Source organism: Octopus bimaculoides, chromosome 2 (genome assembly GCF_046866305.1).
Source record: "Octopus bimaculoides isolate indiv1 chromosome 2, ASM4686630v1, whole genome shotgun sequence".
Taxonomy (NCBI): Eukaryota; Metazoa; Mollusca; class Cephalopoda; order Octopoda; family Octopodidae; genus Octopus; species Octopus bimaculoides.
Window position 1 is genome coordinate 44,793,819 of NC_142929.1, and position 25,039 is coordinate 44,818,857.

Genomic DNA, 25,039 nt, shown 5'->3' on the forward strand with positions numbered 1-25,039 from the left:
TTAGTCGAGCAAATCGACCCCAGGACTTATTCTTTAGGAGCCTAGTACTTATTCTATCAGTCTCTTTTGCCGAACCGCTAAGTTACGGGGACATAAACACACCAGCATCGGTTGTCAAGCGATGTTGGGGGGACAAACGCAGACACAAACACATACACACATACATATATAAATACATATATACGACGGGCTTCTTTCAGTTTCCGTCTACCAAATCCACTCACAAGGCTTTGGTCGGCCCGAGGCTATAGTAGAAGACACTTACCCAAGGTGCCACGCAGTGGGACTGAACCCGGGACCATGTGGTTGGTAAGCAAGCTACTTACCACACAGCCATTCCTACGCCTATATCTATAATGTATATATATATATATATATATATATATATATATATATATATATATATAGAGAGAGAGAGAGAGAGAGGGAGAGAGAGAGAGGGAGAGAAGATAGATACAGATATTTGTGATATATTTATATTTATAACTATATGTATACACATGCATAATACATACATAAACACAAATATTTATAACAAAATAGGAAGAGCTGTGTGGAAGAAGCATATAAGAGAAGGTTGTAAAACTTTTGAAGATGGTCACCTTGAGCACGAAATCCTAAAGCGATGGCTTCGGGGGCGGGGACTGTAATCAAAACCTCAATGAGAACTCCTTTCGGAGGTTGAGTTTGCCAACCATTTGGAGTCCAATGAAAGACCAACTGTATGCAACGCCCTTCCATCTAGACCGGATGGTTCGACGTGTGTAGTGTGTGAAAGGGCTGGCAAATCCATGACGGTTCACAGTTATCATATCTCACAGAATCTCTCCAGTGGCAGTTACAGCTTTCGTCTGTCACCTAAGCTTCAAACCATACAGATCTGCAGTGGGACTGAACAGTCATTTGAGAGGTCATGGAGGAAAGATCCGAAATGCTATTGACAACGAGGAAGCTCAGAAATACAGTAATCATCCGTGAAGATAGAACAATCACCATGTATGTGTAAAGAATGTAAACCTTTTTCCTGAGAATGGCATGAGGGAATTTCTTTCTTATGGCTAGCGTGATCGTGCCTGCTTCTCAAAGGTAGGCCTACTCAGTTATAGCTATGGCCACAAAGGACCCTCCGTCTACCAAAGTGTATTCAACATGATCTCTTGTGCACTTTGTGTAGCACAGTTTATGCGTCAACCAGTGAACTCGCTTAGTGTTATAGGTCTTAATATCTTAATGGTCAGACAGCTGCTGGGAGGCGGGGTCCTGTGGTTAGTGTGGAATGCCTTGTTAGTCCCTTGGAGGCCTTGGAAGCCATATGGGACGTCGAAGCTTGAGATATTTCTTAGGGTAAAATAGGCCTAGGAAGTGGTCTTGCTCGGTCACGAGTCGACTTTCAGTCTCTAGGAGGTCATTCTGATATGAAACCAGATATGCAAGGAATGACATGGAGCATATTATGGATCTTTTGCTTGCGGTTGAGATCATGACGTTCCCACAATCTTGGGCCTGCGACTGTTATTGGCATAAGATATCTGGCCCCGGCTTGTCTCTGAATTATATCAATAGGGTGGAGAGGGCCTGTGAGGTGCTGTGCATGCCTTATTGGATTTAAAATTTTAGGTTGTGCAATTACCGGCGAGGCACCTATCCGATACCCGGTTGAATAGGAGGACACCGTGGCGAAAGAGACCGATAGAATAAGTACCGGGCTTTAAAAAAAAGAAATAAGTACTGGGGTTGATTAGTCCGACTAAAATTTCCAAAGGCGGTGCTCCAGCTTGGCCGCAGTCCAATGACTAAAACGAGTAAAAGACAAAAGATGATAAACATAAAGTAAATCAGTGCTACTCAAAGTGGTGGTCCGCGGACCGGTGCCATTTCCGGTGAGTTTCCAGAAAGGAAAGAAACATTATAAAATGCTTATAAAATGCTTATGTGATTAATATTGTATTATTTGTTTATAAGATAAAAAAAAATTGCCTACTTTTATCATATTCATTATATATATTCATAAGCCATTTAAGAAACACACAAAAACCGTTTGATTCACTTCAACATTCAAATTTAATTTGCCAAAATATTTTCGTCGCTTTGAAACCGCGACCTGTTCACTGACAGCACGGAATTTTGTCAGTGAAGAGGTCGCGGTCTCAAAGCGATGAAAATATTTTGGCAAATCAAATTTGAATGTTGGAGTGAATCTAACGGTTTTTGTGTGTTTCTTAAATGGCTTATAAACACCTTCCACGCTGCAATTGTTTTCGTTCCAGCACACGATCTCAGATCATGTCACTTGCCATGCAAGTACATCTCTGTAATTATATATATAGTTTCCGGTATAAATTAATATTACTAAGAAATAATACCGGTCCCTGGCACGTTGGAAAAAAAAAACTACCGGTACGCCACATCAGATAGTTTGAGAAGCACTGAAGTAAATGGCACAATTCATTGACAGAATGGTTAGCTCGAAATTCTGCCTTTCTGAAATTTTGCCTTGTCGCCACACACACACACACACACACACACACACACACACACCATACACCACATATATATATATATATATACACACACACACACACACACACCATACACCACACATATATATATACACACACACACACACACACCATACACCACACATATATATATACACACACACACACACACACCATACACCACACATATATATATACACACACACACACACCATACACCACACATACACACACATACACATACATACTTCTACATACATACTTCTACATACATACGCACATGCACACATACATAATTACATTCACACACATACATACATATACATGCATATACACATACATACACATACAGATAAATACGTATATATATACATATATACCTACCTGTTTATATGTATATATGTATGTGTATGTGAGTGAGTATTTGTATATATGTATGCTTATATATATGTATGCGTATAAGTATCTATGTGTTTAGGTAAGCATGTATGTGTGTGTGCGCGTATAGAAGTATACACGTATACACACAGACATACACACACACACACACACACACACACACACACATACACACACACACACAAGTCGGAACAGTTGTAATTAGCATAACTTTTTACTTGTAACGAATCTTCAGTAAAATTTAATTTTTGTTTTGTAGTCCTATAACACCACATATACAATACAAAATCTACCCAATCAACATTATTTTTAGAGGTTACAAATCCTGTCTGAGTTAGCTAATGTGATGTGATTAAATTAAGAAAATAAAAATATATCAATAATTAAAGTGAAAACTTAATTGGATAATTGATTGTTTCTGTACCTGATATTAATATCCAATGTTGAATTATCAACTTGTAAATGTTTCTGTATAATTCTGAAGCCAAAATCAGACACAGCAATCACTTTAACGAGATATATTCCAGGCTTTTCGTTTGGTATATCGTAATATGTATCGTTTGTAAAGTCGGAGCAGTTGTAATTAACATCACTTTTTACTTGTAACGAATCTTCAGTAAAATTTAATATTTGTTTTGTAGTCCTATAACACCACATATAATATTCAGCGATTTCGTGCAATACATATAAGGGGGTTCCTAGACTTTTCGTACTTATATCTCCGCCTAAAAATGATAACGGTTTTAGTACTTCGCTGAATTTGATATATAAAGTATCGGAAATTTTCCTGTCGCCACTGCTTACTTCCAAATCGATTTTGTACAAACCGTGTGTAGAATAAGGGAGAAAATCCAGATATTCTAAATCAAGTGTTACATTTTCGTGCTCTATATCTTTTAATTCACCTTCAATCATTTTCTGAAGCTTCCATTCGTAAGTCAGTGGTTTTGAATTACATAAAACAAAATCTGATTTTGAAAGATTGACTTTTTCGTCAATTCTGAATATTACGAACGGACTCTGAATTGTTGTACGAGGATATAATGTAAAGATAGTTTTGTTAAAACATTTGTCTTGAATAAAGACGTTTTCATATTTGTATATCATGAATTCATCCAAAGTACATTCCAAACCAATTTCATGCCATCCAGGCTCGTTAATAAAGATCTCAGTGTCATCGGTAGTGAATTCGTCCTTAGATTTCTTCTTCCTTTTCTTAATAGAAATTTGATCGTGATTCTTCTTATCAATATATATGACACAATCCCACTCCCCGAAAATGGTTTTTGCTCGTATCATAACTTTAAGAGCAACAGAAGAGCCATCATAATATTTGTCGCCTGAAATAGTAAAACTAATATCGTCCTCTGTACTTTGAATAGGCACGTCAACTGCTCGAACAATATCTGTGCACGTACAAGTTATATTATATGATCCTGAATTTATATACTCGTGATTCATTGATCTCGAACCTAAACCAACAGGAAAAACTATTTCTTCTTCTTCAGTATCGTCGCCAAAATTCAAACTGCATGTTTCTTCGGCATCTAATACCACATAAACAATGACTTCATAAAGGTAGGTTGTGTAGTATTCTTTTTTCTTACCGCTTGAGATATTGAATGATGTGTTATTCTCCAAGAAACTGGTGACGTTATCGGAAGAACCTACTTCTTTGACAATTTGCAGTTTCAGGTTTGCTTCCATACCAATTATTTTGTAGGGCATAGGGCCGAACATAAAGACTGTTGCATATAGACTTGCCAAAACCAAATCTAGAAAGAAAAAAGAAATTAACATAATTTAGTCAAGAAAATAAAAACACAAATTAGGCATTTAACGGAACTTAGCGATTTATATACTTTTATTCTTCACAAAAATGAGTTCAAAACAAATTATGGATTAAATCAAAGCTTTATTAATAAAAATGATCGCTGACACTCTAAAGAAATATACCTCTGGTTCAAAATCGCTTGTCACCAACATATCTAACATTTACTTCCAAAGAACGAAATATGAAGCTGTAACGTCCACACCGTTATCGTCATCAGTAAAGCCTGTGTAACAAAATGCAATCCACAAGGTTTAACAATTTAGTTTTCTTTTATATTTTATTAAGCATTCACCAACATCTATAAATATTAACATTGAATTTATAAGTATATGAAGTTTATAAGTGTCAATCGTAAATAAGTTCATTATACTTTAGAAACAACAATAACAAAACTTGAACTTTAAAAGCTGCAGTGATATGTGATGCACTTAACCTGGCCAGTTAAACAGGGTGTATAGTAATATTTCGCATTGAATACAAGCGTATCTTTCTTTAGTTCTTCAGTTTGTTATAGCCATCAGTGCATTGTCCATACGCAAGACTGCCTCAAGTTGTGGAATTTTCTTTGATAAAATAAAACGCACGTAAAGACTGGGGTCGATGGTAGCGACTACAACCCTCCCCATATATCTTCTAGGCTCGTACCTAAATTACAAACCACGGATATTTATCCATTCTTTAGGCACAAACACACACACACACACACACACACACACACACACACACACACACACACACACACACACACACACATGAAGGACTGTTGAAAAGTTCCTGACTCTGGGTAAAGGAAAACACAGGAGGATCAGTTAATTATGATTTTATTCACCATATTCCCCTCTCAGATTCACACACTTATTGCAACGGCCCTTTAAATTTTCTAAGCCCTATAACAGAACTGGAAAGATTAAGACTCCAGCCAAGACTTTTTCGAAAAACCCTTAAAGTCATGAACTTTTCAGCAACCCTCATATATATATATATATATACTCATACAGACATAGGGTAACAATCAATAATTAATTGATAATTAGTAATTTTACCAAGTAGCTCAGTGTGTAAAAAAAGTTTCGGTGTGTGGAGAAGCAATACTTGCTGAACCCTAAATTTTAACTTGTATATATATATATATATATATATATATATATAATATATACTTTTGTTATTTACACCACCTGTCCTCGTCTGTTGTTATTATTTGTATATTCTCCCATATATATATATATATATTATTATTATTATTAATATTTAGAAAAAGCAGCAGAGTGGCTCAAGGTCCGAAAATTTCGTGCGTTGGCACTTGTGTGCGTGTGTATATACGTGCGTATGTATGCATGTATGCATATATATATATATATATATATATATATATATATATATATATATATATACATACATACATACACATAAAATACATATATACATAATACATACATATATATATATATATACATATATATATATATATATATATATATATATATATATATATATATATATATATATATATATATATATATATATATATATATATATATATGTACGTTTGTATGTACGTATATGTATGTATATAACGTGTGTGTGTGTGTATGTGTTTTACCACAAAAGCATATGTACGGCGATTCAGAAACGCACAATAAAACAATACAATACTTTAGATTTAGGTTCAGAAACCTTGAGAGTATCCTTGTTTGCTTCAGAGAAGACAATTGGTAAATGTCATCGGTTAGATAAATGTTAGACTTTCTAAAGTCACACCGAGGTAAAGTGTAATTGACGTGACTCACCGATGAACACACAGTGGAGACACACTCACTCATATGCGTAAACACACACAAATGCACTCATTTACTCTCTCAAGGGCAGGCGCACCAATACAAGCACACACACACGCACACACATAAAAGTACATACACTCATATACACACACATGCACTCACAAACGCACGCACTTTCATAGACACACACGCACACACGTTCATACAGACGTATATGCACACGTGCCATATGAAGGAGCAAGTGCGCAATGCAGGTATTGTGTTTTCGTTGTTCTTTCATTTAATCATCTTCATCATCATCATCATCGTCGTCGTCGTCGTCGTCGACATTGTCATCACCATCGTCATCATCAACGTCATCATCATCATCATCGTTGTCGTCGTCATCGTCGTCGTCGTCGTCGTCGTCGTAGTCGTCGCCATCATCATCATCATCATCATCATCATCATCACCATCATCATCATTATTATTAAGGCGGCGAGCTAGCAGAATCGTTAGCACACCGGGCGAAATGCTTACCGGTATTTCGTCTGTTGCTACGTTCTGAGTTCTAGTTCCGCCGAGGTCGCCTCTGTCTTTCATCCTTTCGGGGTCGATGAACTAAGTACCAGCAAACATTGGGATCATTAAATCAACTACTCCTCCCCCCAAAACTTCAGGCCTAGTAGAAAAGATTGTTATTGTTGTGGTTGTTGTTGTTGTTGTTATTATTATTATTATTATTATTATTATTATTATTATTATTATTATTATTATTATTATTATTATTATTATTAAGGCTGCGAGTTGGCAGAAACGTAAGCACGCTGGACAAAATACCTAATGGCATTTCGTCCGTCTTAACATTCCGAGTTCAAATTCCACCGAGGTCGACTTTGCCTTTCATCTTCTCGGGATCGTTAAAATAAGTACCAGTTGAACAGGAGGGGGGCGCTGTAATCGACTTACCCCATACCCGAAATTTCTGGGCCTGTGCCAAAATTTGAAACCATTATTATTGTTATGCACCCCCCACACACACACTTTGTGTGTCTCTTTGTATTGTCGCTTCATCCTTCGCCCTGATGACAAATAAAAGAAATTATAATTATTATTATTGTTCAGTAGTCATATTTTTATCACGTGCTTTGACTACACGGCCGAGCGCAGTTCTGTGCGCCTTGGATATGTGCTGTGGTTTGTTGTGCTGCTCTTATATTCATTGTATTGAAAGTGTTTTATGAAGGATATGCGAGCTACCTAGTAATGCTATTTTCTGTGTTATATACAATCGGAAGTCCTGGTGTTTTGGTTATTTATTTGTCTGAATGTTTTTAATTATACCTAATGCACTTATTATTATAGGGATTGTTTCTGTTTTTTAGGTTCCACATTCGAGTTAGCTTTATTCCCGGATCTTTGTATTTTGAGAGTTTCTCCGTTTCTTTTAGAGGTACATTATCATCTGTTGGTATTGATACATCGATTAGAAGGCATTTTTTTTTCTTAGTGATCTCTGACAAATATATCCGGTCTATTAGCCTTGATTTCTCTATCTCTATGTATTAGCATGTTGTCATTCCATAGTGTTGGCATAGCTTCCAGTGTACATAGGTCCCAACTCTATCATGTCTGTGGATATATTACTTCTTATCCAGAATTGGGCAGCCAGAGACATTATGATTTATTGTTTCTTCCTCATCACCACATATTGTGCAGTTATTTGTTGTTGTATTTATTATTACTATTATCATTATTATTATTATCATTATTATTATCATTATTATTATTATTCGGTATTTCGTCTGCCGCTATGTTCTGAGCTCAAATTCCGCCGAAGTCGTTTTTACCTTTCATCCTTTCAGGGTCGATAAATTAAATTCCAGTAATCGACTACTCTCCTCCCCCAAAATTTCAGGCCTTGTGCCTTAGTAGAAAGTATTATTATTATTATTATTATTATTATTATTATTATTATTATTATTATTATTATTATTATTTAGCTGATGAAGGATGGACAGCGTCCATGTGACTCTATTCGATTTCCCTTGACGCAGTTAATATTTAGCTTGAACTTCTGTAGATTGATGCCAGTTGGGAAAAATATGAACAGGAAGTAAAAATGTCCAGAGTTTTGGGACAGGTTTTATTGAATTATTTTATTGAATTATTTAGTGACGGATTCGTGAATTAACTCATTTAAAGGGACGAGGAGATAATAGTCGAGTCGTGTAGTGGCCATTGTTGTAATAGAATAAACAATAGAGTGAGAGGTAGAAAGAGAGACGTACAGAGAAAGAGAGAAGAGACAGGATGCTGTGTAGAGTGTTTTGACGTTAATATAAGCTATTTCGCTTAATTGCATGACTCGGTAAATTGTTTAACTTTCCTAAACAGCGAGCTGTTGTGCATCGGATCTGTGTAACATCAGTCGGTTAGTAACACACACACACACACACACACACACACACACACACACACACATGCATGTACGCGCGCGCACACACAACATCGTTTTCGGTTACTTGCATAATATCTTTTTTTTTTATTTTAAGCAGTGAAAATACAAGCGCTGCTCATTAAAGAAAGTATCATAACATTTCACTCGACAAAATAGGAGCAGCGCGTAAGGAAAGCCATCATTATTGCTTCAAATGCTAAGCTGCGCCCTCATTTAGGATTTCTCATGGCGAACACTCATCCTTAACTTAGTTACCACCGCTTTACATTCATTGTCCTTTCTTTTAGAGCAAAAAGTAACTAACACAATTTCTGGCCCTCTCTGTACAAAGCTCAGATGAGATCCACAATGGAGTACCGTTCACACAAATTGAACTGTGGAGTTATTGTTACACACGCATATATTTTCGATCGATTCTGATAGAGGTCATTCGACTAACTGGCATAACTTAACGCTCAGACACGCGCCAGCCTCCCACCCATAAACAAGCTGTTTCCACTGTCCCCCTCTCCTTCCCTCTCTCCTCGACTCTCTCTCTCTCTTCCCTCTCTCTCTTTAAATTTTCTGTCGATACTATAATGGCTTCTCCTGCTCAGATCTGATTGGTCTCGTATCATCTCTGTTCATTCACTACCAATTCACTTGTCTTTTCTTTCACCGCCCGCGTTGTGTCCATCCATCCCTACCCTAAGCCGTGCTCTAATTTCTACTCCCAGTCTTTCTTCATTAAAAGTCGGCCTCCTGAAATTTTTTTCGTGCTCATGATTTTCCTGCAGACTCTGACTCTCAAATGTTTAAATGAAATCTTAACAGTATCAAAATCACTCGCCCCAGAGGGCTGATGAAAGCTACAGGCTCAGCCCCTTGCGTCTGACCAGAAAAAAAAGGTGAAACGTTGCATAAAATTGAATAAACTCATTTTGAAAGCTTTTGTTTTCATAATGAATTAAAATAATTTTTGTCAGGTTTTGATATTAAAAGAGCCAAATATTTTCAGTTTATTCTTACAACTTCAATCCATTAGAAGACTATCAATATAATTTTTATAACTCCGGTGTTGTTTTATCTTATTTTTTATTGTGTGACGAAATTTTTCAATATGTAAATCTTCATAGGTGATAAAAATTGCTAAAAATATAATTTTCTTAATTCAAGTAGTAAATACATTATCGATACATTGGACAGTAGTTGAGCTAATTAATTTTTCTATTTTTTAATTCGCATGATCTTAGTTGTTACTTTTTAGAATTTCAAGTATGTTAATGTTTTTGTCAGAGTGTATGAATCTGGCTAAGCTTGGGTTATTGAAGGATATCAAATGAAATTGAAAAAAATTATAGGGAATAAGTTAAGCAGTAGTCACGCAGATACAGATATAAAGTCTAGCTTGCATGTTATCTATGGTTTTATTTTTGCATTGTATTGTGCAATAGTTATGGCTTCCAAAATCGTCTGTTTTCCTAGGGATTTCTGTATTTTATAAATAAGTTACTTACAAATGTTTTTCCAACTGGTTTTGTTTTGTGCTGTGTCAGGTAACGCACTGCCGGCAGGAGAAATTTTACAAATCCAAATGGTTATATAGGCCATACGAGTACAATACTCACCCACCAGCTCACCATGCACTTACAACACCAATTAAAAGTAGAGGGGAAAACATTAATAAACAATACATCTACTCCATAGATTATTCACTACAAAACTCCATGAGTAATGATGGAAACAGTATTCATGACACTGTGCAATGTTGAAATAAACATACAAATAACATACACCAGACGCAAAATGAAACACTTCACAAAAATGAAACACTACATTGGATGACGTATAACTAAGAGTTAAATAAGCAAAATTCGGTGGTTATGTTCCCATCAATTATATTAATGTCATATTTACTATGAAGAGGCAGCAACACACACCAACATCAGTTCATCCAAAATATGAACTAAGATCTAGAAATGTCATAGGTGTAAATTTCGAACTCAGAATCACTTTGTATTTCTGTCTTACGAAGTATTCATGTTCGAATCCTCTTTTCAGCAAATATATTCCTTGCCGATTTTTAATTTTAACGACAACAATATCTGTGTGTGTGTGTGTGTGTGTGTGTGTGTGTGTGTGTGTGTGTGTGTGTGTGTGTGTGTAAATGTGAGTTTGTATACATGCATGTGTGCGTGTATGTTAAATTAGGATATTGTTTTAAGGAAAGTTTAAAGAATAACTACAGAACATTTCCTTATTAAGACTCAAATACTCAAAAGTAGAGCCAAATTTATCGTAAAATTCGTTTTGACTAGGTCATTCTGTTTCGTCCGACAGTTTATTCAATCACTCTTGTTGAGCAAGCCGTTAGTCCTATAATAAATCCCCAGCCATAATGAATTTTATAATTCACACACACACACACACACACACACACACACACACACACATACACTTCTGTATGTGAAGTAGAGAAAGACAGAGATTCTATTTTACCATAAACATACGCTCGCGTACGCATAGAACTGGAAAAAAATTAATTTCTTACGTAAGTTGTGTTACTTTCCCATTAAGTCAACCCCTCCACCGCAACTGTAAGCAGCTTTAAAATTCATTTCTCTTCCTTCAGCGAAATATATTTCTTCTTTGTTTTTTTAAATTACGTTGCATACATTGTAGTAAAATTAAAATATATTTTCTTCACTGTATGATACAAACAAACAAATGAATGAAAGATAACTCAATCTAAAATATATATTTAAAATAATTAACATTGAAACTTTATTACAATAACATTAACTCAAACTTGACGTCTCTGTAAAACTCTTATTTTCGACATTTGACATGAGCAAACTTGTTTATGACAGTAAAAATATTTATTTCTCTTAGATGTTTTTGTCCAACGTTCATTACAGCGAGACTGCAAAATTTTGCTGTTTCTCCATAATGTCTCTTTGTTCCTTTATATATTTTTTTTCTTTCAAAGTTTGAAAACAGTCATTCACTAGTGTAGTTTGTAATCATTAATATCAAATAAATCCGTAAATCGATTTTTTTTTTGTATGGAAACCAAGATTCCAAGTAGTTGTCTGTTATAAAACAGTAAAAGTGAATCTTCAAAGAAAATTTTTTTGTACCAGTTCGAGTAGCAAGATTGGTTTATAAAAGTTCAATGAATTATGGAAACACATCGCATTTTTTACAAATTTTCAGGAAATGCAGCAACAATATTACATTGTTTTGACATTGTCTTCTATTGTGAATGACTTCAATAGATGACGGCATTTAAATATATCAGAAGACTGTTAAATAACAGTGGTTATCTGAAATCATTGCAGCATGTGGTCACAAAATATTCTTTTTAAAAGAATTAGTTAAGAGAAATGTGGTTATTTCTATGACCTTTATAGACCCTGCAAGACTGGTGAGATTGATGCAAGTGGGTGTTCAGCCTGCATAGCTCAGAATTGACAATTGTGAGTCAGGAAGGGATTACCAAGTGCCGACGTCCTGCTGAGATTAAGTGTTATGGTTAGCGCTGAGCCTAAGGAAGACACAGTGTGGGCGAGAAGAAGAGGGTCGCTCTAAAGTAGGGTTCGGGGTACTTTTTAAACCAATTCCCTCCAAAATATATTTATTTACGCCAACGTTACTCCCTTAATTCGAAGGAAGAATATCATAGATAACGAGGGACGCGTTTTTTTATATAATTTTATTTATGTCTAATGAATCCTCATTACCCCCAAGGATTTCATTTTTACCCCACTTGGGGTAATTTATCCCAGTTCGTCGACCCCTGCTCTAAGGAATTAAGGTAGTATACAAATAGTGAGCTTTAAAGAGTTGAGGTTGTTATAGTAAAAAAGAAGAACGAGGAGACAGCACGTGTGAAAGCAAGAAGTCGATTGTATTGCTTTTTAGATAGAGTCTTTGACTTTCAAATCAATAGCTGTTTTGTGGGTGTTGTTGAGGATGTTCGTGAGTAGTAGAAGCACTGTTGCAAATGTAAAACGGTATCCCATTACTAAAAATATATCTTTTGCACCGAAGAGGATCGTTTGTCTTCGGGACGCAGTGTTTGCAATATTACGATTGCGAAATCACCGGAAATGATCGTCAGTGTTTGTAAGGCCTCGTATCTGTAGTGACTTTGACAGTTTTAGTAGCATGTATTCTATGATTAGAGAGGATGAGGTTCAAAAGTGTGCTCTGATTGTATCATTTTGCAGTTAAAGGAGACAAGATTATTGTAATGCATGGAAGGCGAAAGCACTGCGCGTTTGATGTAATGTCTCAAGATTGAGTGTGAAAAGTTAGGGAATAGTGAACAGTTGCATCGGCATCGTAGAAATGGATATTGTTAGAATGTTTCTATATCAAGCTTTTCCATTATTAAATAGAAGCAATGATATAAGAGCGGTGACATGTTGACATTTAAATTATCGTTATGAGGAATACAGTTCAGGAATCACCGCTCTTAAACATTCGGCGGTGAGCTGGCTGTGTCAGTATTTGCTCCAGCTATTTGCGTTCTGAGTTCTTGGTTTGTAAGCTTAATCCATCACCTGGCAGCAAAACTAAACTATCATCTGATTTTCAGGTATCTTTAAGGGAGCTGCAAACTCTGTTGTAACGTCCAGGCCAGACATCTGGTTGGAGGTTAGCTTCATCCATTCTTTTAGGAGGCTCTGAGGAAATAAAAGACTATGAGCTCTGTATTTCAATGAATTATTAGTAAAAGCTATGTAGTATTATTTCGTTATTTCTTATTTGCTTTGCAAGATTCGATTCTTGATGTGAACGCGCGTGTTGAAACAGAGATGATCTCGTGTAGAGAGAGCATGTCACTGAAGAGGTCACGAAAGGACTTTGACAAACACAACTGGTCAATTGATTGACCGAATGATTAATCAAACAATCGATTAGTTGGTTGGTTAGATAGCTGACCGACTGATGAATAATAAATATGTGAAATTGAACCAGTGTGTATGCTCATTATTGAGATACAACTAAATATGTAGAATTAATTTGTAACATGAAGTGTTTACCGACCGGTATCCAAGTTCTTCACGAACAAGCATCGCCGTCAGATAAAGCGCAGTCATACAAGACAGGTAAGTTCTAACGAAAGAAGCGTCTATACTACAATAAAAGCAATACGTGCACACGTGCATATGCACGCATTCATATGTGCGTAAACGCAAAATTATTATAACATTCATGCGCGCACGCACATACACACACACACACACACACACACACACACACACACACACACACACACACACACACACACACACACACGAGCTGCAATTCATGCCAACGCACCAAGCAAAATCACAAAGAAGCCACAATATACCAAAAACATACTGGTAATAGCGCACGAAAGTAGACGCACATATTGTTTCACTAGGTGTCATACCGATAGATAGATAGAGAGAGAGAGAGAGAGAGAGAGAGAAGAGGAAGAAGAAGAAATGGCTATATGTTGCTTGTTTTGTCACTTGGTCACGTAGATCACCTTGATAGTCTTTAAATGGCGCGTTTTGAGACAAGGGCAACGTATTTCTGCATCAAAGTACTAAATGACATCTCAATGTTAAACCAGATGGTGTTTCGAACACTTTGTTTTGCGTGTGTGTGTGTGTTGTGCGCGAGTGTGTGTGTGTGTTGTGCGTGAGTGTGTGTGTGTGTTTGTGCGTGCATGCATGTGCGTGTGATTGTGTGCGTGCATAACTACTACTACTACTACTACTACTACTACTACTACTACTACTACTACTACTACTACTTCACAATGGTGCACATGTCGAATTGGCTATTTTAGAGCGAAAGGCCATGCTTTTGAAGAAGAGCACTCGTATGAACGTCTGTGTGTGAGTATTTGACGAATTGCGACTATTATTGCTACTACTACTACTAACACTAGTAGTGAGTTGTATATATTCTATATGTTGCATTAGCCGTTTTTGCACGAACGTGCTTGCTTTAAAAACTGCACTTGTTATTTGTGTGTGTGTGTGTGTGTGTGTGTGTGTGTGTCTGTGTGTGTGTGTGTGTGTGTGTGTGTGTGTGTGTGTGTGTGTGTGTGTGTGTGTGCAGCTCGTTTGTTTCATTGTATAACTCCACGGCTACAGTTACTACCATCGCCATTGCTGTTTTCGATATTCAAGGAGTTGCATGTTTCAACGCCAACATTGTTCTTTTAAAGAAAAAAAAGACCTGTCTACAACAACAAAAACAACTACTACTACTACTACTACTACTACTACTATCGCTGCTGCTGCACTGCCACTTCTAATATTACTAGCCACCGCTATTACTACTACCATTACTACTACTATTGCTAATAATTTTATCTTGTACATATACTATTAATGTTGGTTTCTAATTCTGGTACAAGGCCAGCAATTTTGAGGGAGGGGATAAGTTAGTTACATCGACCCCCCAGTGCTCATCTAATATTTATTTTATCGTCCCCGAAAAGATAAAAGGTGAAGTCGATCATAGCGGAATTTGAACTCATGGAGTAAAGACGGGTAACATATCGCTAATTTTTTTTGCCCAGGCGTGCTAATAATTCTGCCAACTTGCCACATTCACATATGCTATTAATATAAGAAACGTTTGAAAGCGGCAAGCTCGCAGAAACGTTATCACACTGGGCGAAATGCGGTATTGGTATTTCGTCTGTCTTTACGTTCTGAGTTCAAATTCCACCGAGGTCGACTTTGCCTTTCATCCTTTCAGGGTCGATAAATTAAGTACCAGTTGTTTACTGGCGTCGATCTAATCAACTGGCCTCCTCCCTCAAAATTTCGGGCCTTGAACCTAGAGTAGGAAAGAATATAAGACACGTATATCGACCATCACCGTCATCACCAATTGTTTCACCATGTTATACATCACACTTAGAATACGTTAACATTTCTCACAAACGCCAGCATTCAGGAAGACTGCAATGCACTCAACACAATCTGAATTTCAAGAAATACAGATAACACAAGTGGCATAACAGCATCACAACTAACCTCTAATTATATCTTAAACAATCTACACCGGCACACACACATACCTCTACAAGCAAATTACAACTCTTCTCCAGACATCACTTCCTTTCCTTCATGCTTAGTTGTGATGGCATAACACCCGGGCAGCAAATTCTTCAAAGTTCTTCAAATCATCAACCAATTATCGTACAACACGCTGACATATCAACGAAGGAAGAAGAAATACATTTACAAACCTCAAGAACACCCGTTGGAGCAAGTTCCACCAAAATGTAGAGTGGTTTTCAGAATTCGACATTATCACATTCACTAACATAGAAACGGCTGTACACACATTTAGGAAAATAGTTATAGGTGCATCAAAAACGTTAATATGTCTCACTAAGCATGTCATGATAATGTAACCCCATTTGTACATGTTATACATCATAAAGAGTGAATGTTAGAGAAACTAGAGATAAACTCAAACACAGTACACTTAACATCACACATTACAGAAACCAAACAACTAAACAAAGAAACAGCAAAAAATAAAGCCAAACAAGAACAGAAAACTTACAAACATTTGTATTCAATATAAACTATAAAACAAACAGTAAAACACTATAGAATTAGAATCATGCCATAGAAGCAGCGTTATAGTAAAATCTTTTATCAATATTACTTAACGTTTGTGAGTTAACATTGACATTGAAAAGCTGCATTTACGGCGAAATGCGTATCTGTTGCTCTCGCGGTCACTTCATGGGCGATTTCGTTCCATCCATCACTGAAATAAATGATGATTTTTAACACAATATGTCTATGAAGGATTTTCTTCGGACAAAAACCGCAGTTTCTGGATTTTCGACGCCACAATTACGTTAAGTATATTATACTGATGAAGTCTTTACAGCATAGAATAATTAGCACCATGGGCAGCAACAACAGCAGACAACGTATCACCATAACAACTTTAAAAGACATATCTACATTCCAATACCAAACAAACACTTAAGATATTTCTGGAATATCAGCCGCCAAAAGCCACAAAAAGACAAGACAAAATGAAAAATATGCACGTTTGGTCTTGACTTTATGTTTATGCCTTCCTTTCATCGGAAATTCAATAAGCAATACGAAAATCTAACTACTCAAAAGCCTTAGTATCAGACAAAATCACAAACATACTCATAAAACACATAGTAACAGATGAGATCACTAACCACTACACTAACCAAGATCATGAGCTACTCATACCGACACTGGATAGTTTCCCTGAGATCCGGAAACTAAGCAAAATTCTAGCAAATGCTAGGTAATCACCGAAAGAGAACGATCGACAATAGAAGCGACCGAAATGGGGTTCATCTGGAGGATCTACAGAGTAATGTTACTCGACAAGGTGCGTAGCTAGGAGATCAAAATCTCTCCAGGTCGAGTCGCTACATCTCCGCATTGAGAAATCACAGCTCCGGTATTATGGACATATGGTTAGAGTGCCATAGGAAAGAATCGTAAGGCGGATTCTTCAACGCGAGTCAACTGGCAGGAGATCTAGAATTGATCAAGAACGAGATGGATAGATAATACCCATAATCTCAGTTGGACACGCTTATGAATCCAGCTGGAAAGCCTAATAATAGTTGCTTCTGAAAGGACCTTATGGAGGAGGTGTGTGAGCATTCTCAGACAACATTTTCAGGAATATTGAATGGAGATGGTTAGATAGATGGATATCATAAACACTGATTATATTTTTATGCACATCTTCGAAACTTTTAGAAATGTCAATTATTCTCTTCTACTCTAGGCACAAGGCACGAAATTTTGGGGGAGGGGGCCAGTTGATTAGAACGACTCCAGTACGCAACTGGTACTTAATTTATCGACTCCGAAAGGATGAAAGGCAAAGTCGACCTCGGCGGAATTTGAACTCAGAACGTAATGACAGATGAATGATACCCCATATATTCTCCTGTCCACAAAACTACCTATTCCCCTCACCAAGTCATATAGCGAATTCAAATCTCCCAAACGTAGCATTCGAACAACTAATCACACAAATAAAAATAGATTCTATTTTCTGATACCTGTCAACGTATACACAAAGTTGATAGGTGTATTTACGTACCAGCTTCCAGAAATGTGTTTAATATGTAAAATTTGTATATCCAATAACGTTACACCCACTAGCGTAGCTAAGGAGGCCATGGGGTGGGGTCTGCTCGGGATGACACTTTTAAAGAGAACCACTTTTAAGTCTACTGTAGGCAATATGTGATTTAAGTGGGATCCGGTGGGTGGCAAACGGAAGACCCGTCCCGGGCGGCACACACTGTAGCTATGCTGGTGGTTACACCGCTATATGTAGTGGCCAGTTAAGTAATCTGTTCGTAATTGATTAATGGATTGGATTGGTGCTGATGAAGGAGCGAAAACTTATCCATTTTCATCTTCGGTTTGCATAAAGCGTCTCGATAACGAAACGTCGTAGCAAAAACAGCGTTGGCTAAAATTTCTATTGAAAATCTGTAGAAATAACCTTAACAAGTGATACAAAGTATTCAACTCCATTTTAAGAAACAACACAAAAACGATGGCTTGGTAAGCTAAATGTCAGCTTGCCAAGCCTATGTAGTGTATAAGAGCAACACTTTAAATCTGTTCTCTCTAACTTTCTTCAACATATACTTACGCAGACTTTTCTCCGTTACTTATAACAAATGACATCATACTAACATCTTCCCACTAATCTCCTGACACAACTAGATAACTACTCCAAGCCTACAGCAATCACCTACAAACATGCTTTCAGACCAGCTTTAAAGTAACGCCCAGCCAAATACACACACGTGCGCGCGCATACAGTCTCCCTCTCTCTCTTTCCTCCTCTCTCCCTCTCTCTCCCTCTCTCTCTCACCCATACCGTATGTGTGTGTGTGTGTGTGCATGTGTATGTGTGTGTATGATTGTGTGTGTGTGTGTGTGTGTGTGTAATTGTGTGTGTTTGTGTATGTACATATGTAGTCGATTTAATAAACGAGAGAAAGAGTACTCAATACATTCTGTAGAGTATAAACATTTGCACAAATCTGTTGTTACTTTTTTCGTTGCCTGAAGGATTGCATCAAGTGATAAATTGTTAGTAGCAACAAAATAAACCACAGCTTCGTACATACGTACATATATGCACAGAAACATACATATATACACATATACGTATATACATACATATATTCATGCGTATGCAAATATGAGTCCTTTGGGTGGGAATTGACGCTTACGATATGCTGGACTGTGCAAACCACGACCCAGACTTCATGAGCACCATCCTCACTGGTGATGATAAATAGGCTTATAGTCTCTGCTCGATGCATTCCGTCTCTAACGTGAAAACAAAAATCGGACGAACGCGCGCTATACGTCTGTACTCTACAGGTAACAGCCGGGAACTGATGCGGCCTTCCGGCGCGAAAATTTTCATGCATGTGCAGGAAGGGTGGCCTCACCTTCCATCCGAAGGACTTTTCCCAAACGGCATTAGTTATAGCGGGAAGAATGAAAGTCAGCTTTTTCATGAACGCACCTTGTGTGTGTGTGTGTGTGTGTGTGTGTGTGTGTGTGTGTATGTATGTGTGTGTGTGTGTGTGTATATATCTATATATATATATATATATATATATAGATATATATATATATATAGCTTCAGCTTACTTAGCCTAAATAGGAACTAGATCACATAGTATTACTGACTGTCATAGACTGGTGATACACGCAAGGGAAATTATGCCTCGTATCTAATTCACGCAATCGCACTGGAATTAAGCACCGACTTTCAAGAGCGTAGGAGTAAAGGCAAATATAAACGTATATTTGTTTATATACAATCTTTTTCCATGTGTATTGAACTCTCTGGCATAAGGTTGCGGTTCACAGTGTGAACCACATTTACAACTCCATACCGGTTGTTGTTTTTCTTTTCTATTTATTCTATGTTATTTTTAAATTGAAACATTAATGAAGCACGCTGCAAACACAGTGAAATGATTATGATTCATGACAGATGTATGTCAACATATGACATATCTAAACTCAGTTAAAGATTTATTTCTGCTGTTATTAAGTTCATTGGCAATAATCTAGCGAATCACAAACTTTTCTATGCTCCAACCCTTAACCGTTTAACTGCGAAATTAAAATTTCATAGTTATTCTAGTAATGATGTAATGTAACTAACAAAAATAGAATTGATATTTTTTGCCACTAACGTTGTCATAATAAGCTTCATATATCTCAATAAAAAAATGGCTTCTAGCCCAAGAGTTTTCAACCATTTTTAAAATCTAGGGATCCCTTTGATTACTATTTTATTCTGGTGGACCCCTATAGCCATTCGATGTTTAAAAACTAGTTTTATAAAAAATTCTTTCAAAATTCCTATTTTGTTTCTCACACATTTCACTTGTGTAGGTTGAACTATGTTACATGTTAGAGAAAGAAATCTGACTGTTTCTTGCAATACATACCAATACATACATCTCAAGCAAAACTTTTTCGGAGGCCCATGAAATACTACTGTGAATCGCCGATTTACTATTTAGTTGCATAGACCTCCGAAAATCTTATTTGGACCCTCAGGGGCCGTATGGACCCCAGCTGAGAACCAGTTTTCTAACATGACATTCCCCAACGAAGTTCAGAGAAGCCAAAACAATTTCAAGTAATTAAAATCTATACCGTTAGCGATAAATCAGATAGATTAGTATATTAAACTGCTTCTTGCTGCAAAGTGATGAAATTTTGAGTGGATCTGTTATTTGCAATAAAAGGGCTAGGAAATGTTTAATTAATTTTCGCAAATAACAAAGTTGAAGATGAAAATGTCATTTTTTAATTAATTTATTCATTATTTTATTAAATTTTCAATTGAACCACAATCAGTATTTAGGAATAATAAAATTTTTAGTGTGCTCAATAGAATAAAGTTATTTTTACAAATTAATAATTTTATCTTGGAAAGCAATGTTAATAAAATATAGACATTCCCTCTTTGAAATACTATCTGGAATCCCCAGCGAGTGCAGACATCTCAGGCTGAGAATCCTTGCAATAATCAAATCAGTATGGCTTTTTGTGAGGGGTTGTATACGATTACTTAACCAGTTTGAAATAACAGCTAAACCTCCCCCAATTCATAACTTATCTTAAAAAGGGAATGACATAGTAGATTATATAGTATTTAGCGGAGACACGATATCTGAACGAGAGAGAGTGAGTGAGTGAGAGAGTGAGAGAGAGAGAGAGAGAGAGAGGAGAGAGAGAGAGAGAGAGAGAGAGAGAGAGAGAGAGAGAGAGAGGGAGAGAGATTGAGTACCTTTGATCATAAGTCTACTTGATAAAGTCTATGCTGGAGCAAAATAATGAGAACAACAACAACACAAGAACAACGAACATAACTTCATAGTATGTGGATAAATGCTTGTTGTTCGGCAACATTATGATTAGAACCCACTTGTGTAAATTATTAGACAACTTGAAAACTTAAGCATTGAAGTAATATCATCTGGTGTTCCCAGTAACTGGTATTTAATTTGAAGTTGTGAGATGCGATGAAATGACATGAGTGGATAAGTTATTGATTCATCTGTTCATGAATTTAATGCTATTTGTTTTATCATATTGTTCTATATTACATTACTTCTCCTAAATGGCAAGGAATAAGTTTTAGATTAGTTTGTGTCAATAGACACTATATAAGCCTGGTTCAGCCTGAGATCAGAGTTAAATGTTGTTTTATCTAAACATTGATTCTGAATCATGCTGGGTGTATTGAATATTGAGCTGTTACATGCTAAAAACCTAACATGTACAGAGCATTAACTACCCGGATTTTCTTCAGTTATACATGTGTCATTCAAGAAACGACTTAAAATTTGTTAACCAATTCAATGCTGATTCGTTCATATTTTCATGTGACACGTCTGTTATTATCTAAAGGGAAAGTATTACAATTTCTGCATTTGAGAAAGAAGAAAAATACATTTATCGTAATGCATTTTCCTGCTTCTCTCCACAGATAGCACCCTTACTTTCCAGACTAGCAAGACGTGGCATAAGATAATAAGAACGAATCAACATTCAATTTGTTAGCAATCCTTATAGTAGTTTCTGTAACTGATCATGTATAAATGAAGGTCGTACTATACAAATACACTCACCACATACAAACACACACGCGCACATACAGACACATACATGCAAAAATACACATACATATACACATACTTACACGTGTACACATTAATATAATTTCTTTCATAAACACAATACCAACGATATTTACTTTTACATTTTCTACGGTTCCACCCTATGTTTAATACCTTAACTTTCACTATCGCTCTTTCACTTCGTTTATCCTTCTATTTCTCCCCTCTCTCTTATGCTCTTATTACTGCCTTTCGTCTCTATTCAGTGGACTAATTCTCGCTCTCAGATATATGCAAGCATTCTTTGAATATATTTTCTTTCACGCATATCAACTCCCGTATCACCAACACACACGTTTTTCCAATTAATCTCAATTTAGTAAAATAAATACTAACAAGCTCGAATAAGTAAGAAAAAAAATTCATTTAAATCATAGCCTTAGTAATAAAACAGTCATTATCGATACGGTTAAAGAATAAGTACCAAACTTAAATTAAGTACTGGGGTCGAATTGTTCGTCCAAACCTATCAGGGTGGTGTCCCAGTATGGACACAATTCAGTGACTGAGATAAATAAAAAGACTAAAACAGAAAAGAAAGAACATATAATATGCCCATTGGGAATAAGGTGCCGAAATTGCCATGACTTCAACGACTGATGAAGAGAGTCATCTGCTTAAAAGTAGGTAGTGTGGTCGCTTTGTTACACTAAACTCTTCAATTTGGTGCCCCAGTTTGGCCGCAGTTCAGTAACTTTAATAAGTAAAAGAATAAAAAATAAAAGGAAAGAACATAATCTCATACACTGTAAAGTGTCGAAATCGCCATGACCTCAGCAGCTGAAAAAGGTAGCCAACTGTTTATATCCATTTTGTTTTGAGTTTATTTTCCGTTTCTTATACGTTTTCGTTGCTCTGAGTGCTTATTTTCTTCCAATTTAGTCACTAATGCAAGAAGTGTTTTGCCCTCTGACACATACACACATCCACATCCACACAAACCCACACACGCATACAGACACAGCATGAACGCAGACATACGCATGCATACATATACATGTTTATATATGCGCGTATGTGTGTGTGTGCGTGTGTGTGTATGCGAAAATGTATGCGTGTGTATACATGCATATGTTTATGTATCTTTAACAATATGCACACACATAATTACATTCAAATATAATCTACACCTTACTCACACAAACGCATACGCATATACACGCATAGCCACAGTAATATGTGAATATAACTTCGCTCTCGTTCCCTCATCTAGTTACTCCTTATATCATCCCCAAATTACATTCGCTCATAAAATGTAATTTTATTCATGAAATAATTATTGTTAGTCAAAATATCGGATATTATACCAAATATATCTCCCATTCTCTTCTGCAGAATAATTCCTGACCAATAGCATTTCTGCTTCAATTCCACCCCACTTGTTTTTTCTGCTTTTCATTTCTTCGATGGATTTTTTTTTTGAAATTTCACCAGTGTTTTTTGTTTTGTTTTTCCCTTCCTGGTTTTGTTGTCTTTTTACAAAACTATGTATTTTTACATAATGTTCAGCAAATGTATTTTAACTGCAGTCCAGACATATTCACCCATAAATATTCTATTACCATATTTATACCTCTTTATTAACTTACATCTCCTTTGGCAATCTTTCTCTCCCTCACTCGCTCTCGCTCTCTCTCTGTCCCTCATTTTGTCTTTCTCCCAAATTATCTATTTATCTTACTGTCCTTCTTTTCTTTCTTTCAATCGCTCTCTCCATCAATATCACTTGTTAGCTACTGCACTTCTTTTATTGTTCTTGCTCCTTAACTTACTCTTCCCAAACCATCTTCCTCTCCTAGCCACATCCATCCATCCATCCATCCATACATACATACATACATACATATATATGATTACACACATATATATATATATATATATATATATATATATATATATATATATATATATATATATGCATGTATGTATGTATATACACATTTATATACACACATATATATATACACACTTATATATACATAAATACACACATACATATATTATAAGTGTGTGTATGTGTGACCGTGTATGATGCAGTGAGCGCGCTAGCATACACGATAGAGAAGCCAAAAACAATTTGAATTAATTAAAAACTATACCCTTAGCGATGACAAAAATCATTATCTAAATTAGTAATTTTGATTTAAAAAATAATAGAAAAGCAAACACCGAAATTTTAATTTATTAAAATTAATTGAGAATTGGGTGTAGTGAAAATTGTGGATCATGTTATAACTCATCAACGAACGATAGTCTAGCTATTTATAAAGATTAGAGATGTATATATGTACGAACAATAAATGGAGTCATCAGTTTAAGAAATGGCTGAGAGAAAATACACAGTAACGCCTGATGCTTAAAAGTTAATAGTACAGCAGGCATTAACATATCTGATGTATTAAGTCGAGAAATTCTATTTTATCAAAAATATATCCAGCAGAATACCTGTTCCAGCGCATCTACTTCGCCATCCTCCGGGGCAACGCCTTTTCCATTTTGTCTTCTAGAACTATGAGTCGGTCTGAATTACAGGAAATTGTATGTTCTGCTCCTTAATGTAACGTTATTCAATGGCATATGTTGTTGATGTTGGCACTCCGTCGCTTACGACGTCGAGGGTTCCAGTTGATCCGATCAACGGAACAGCCTGCTCGTGAAATTAACGTGCAAGTGGCTGAGCACTCCACAGACACATGTACCCTTAACGTAGTTCTCGGGGATATTCAGCGTGACACAGAGTGTGACAAGGCTGACCCTTTGAATTACAGGCACAACAGAAACAGGAAGTAAGTGTGAGGGAAAGTTGAGGTGAAAGAGTACAGCAGGGTTCACCACCACCCCCTGCCGGA

At 36.3% G+C, this 25,039-nt stretch overlaps 1 protein-coding gene across 1 annotated transcript in view; it reads right to left on the bottom strand.

Annotated features, from left to right (window-relative positions):
- Positions 1 to 25,039, bottom strand: part of LOC106879406 (uncharacterized) — a 148,356-nt gene that overhangs the window by 64,957 nt on the left and 58,360 nt on the right. Inside the window, exon 2 of the mRNA XM_089338240.1 lies at positions 3,322 to 4,672. Within this exon, the coding sequence (XP_089194366.1) occupies positions 3,322 to 4,672 (1,351 nt within the window). The remainder of the gene's footprint in view (positions 1 to 3,321; positions 4,673 to 25,039) is intronic.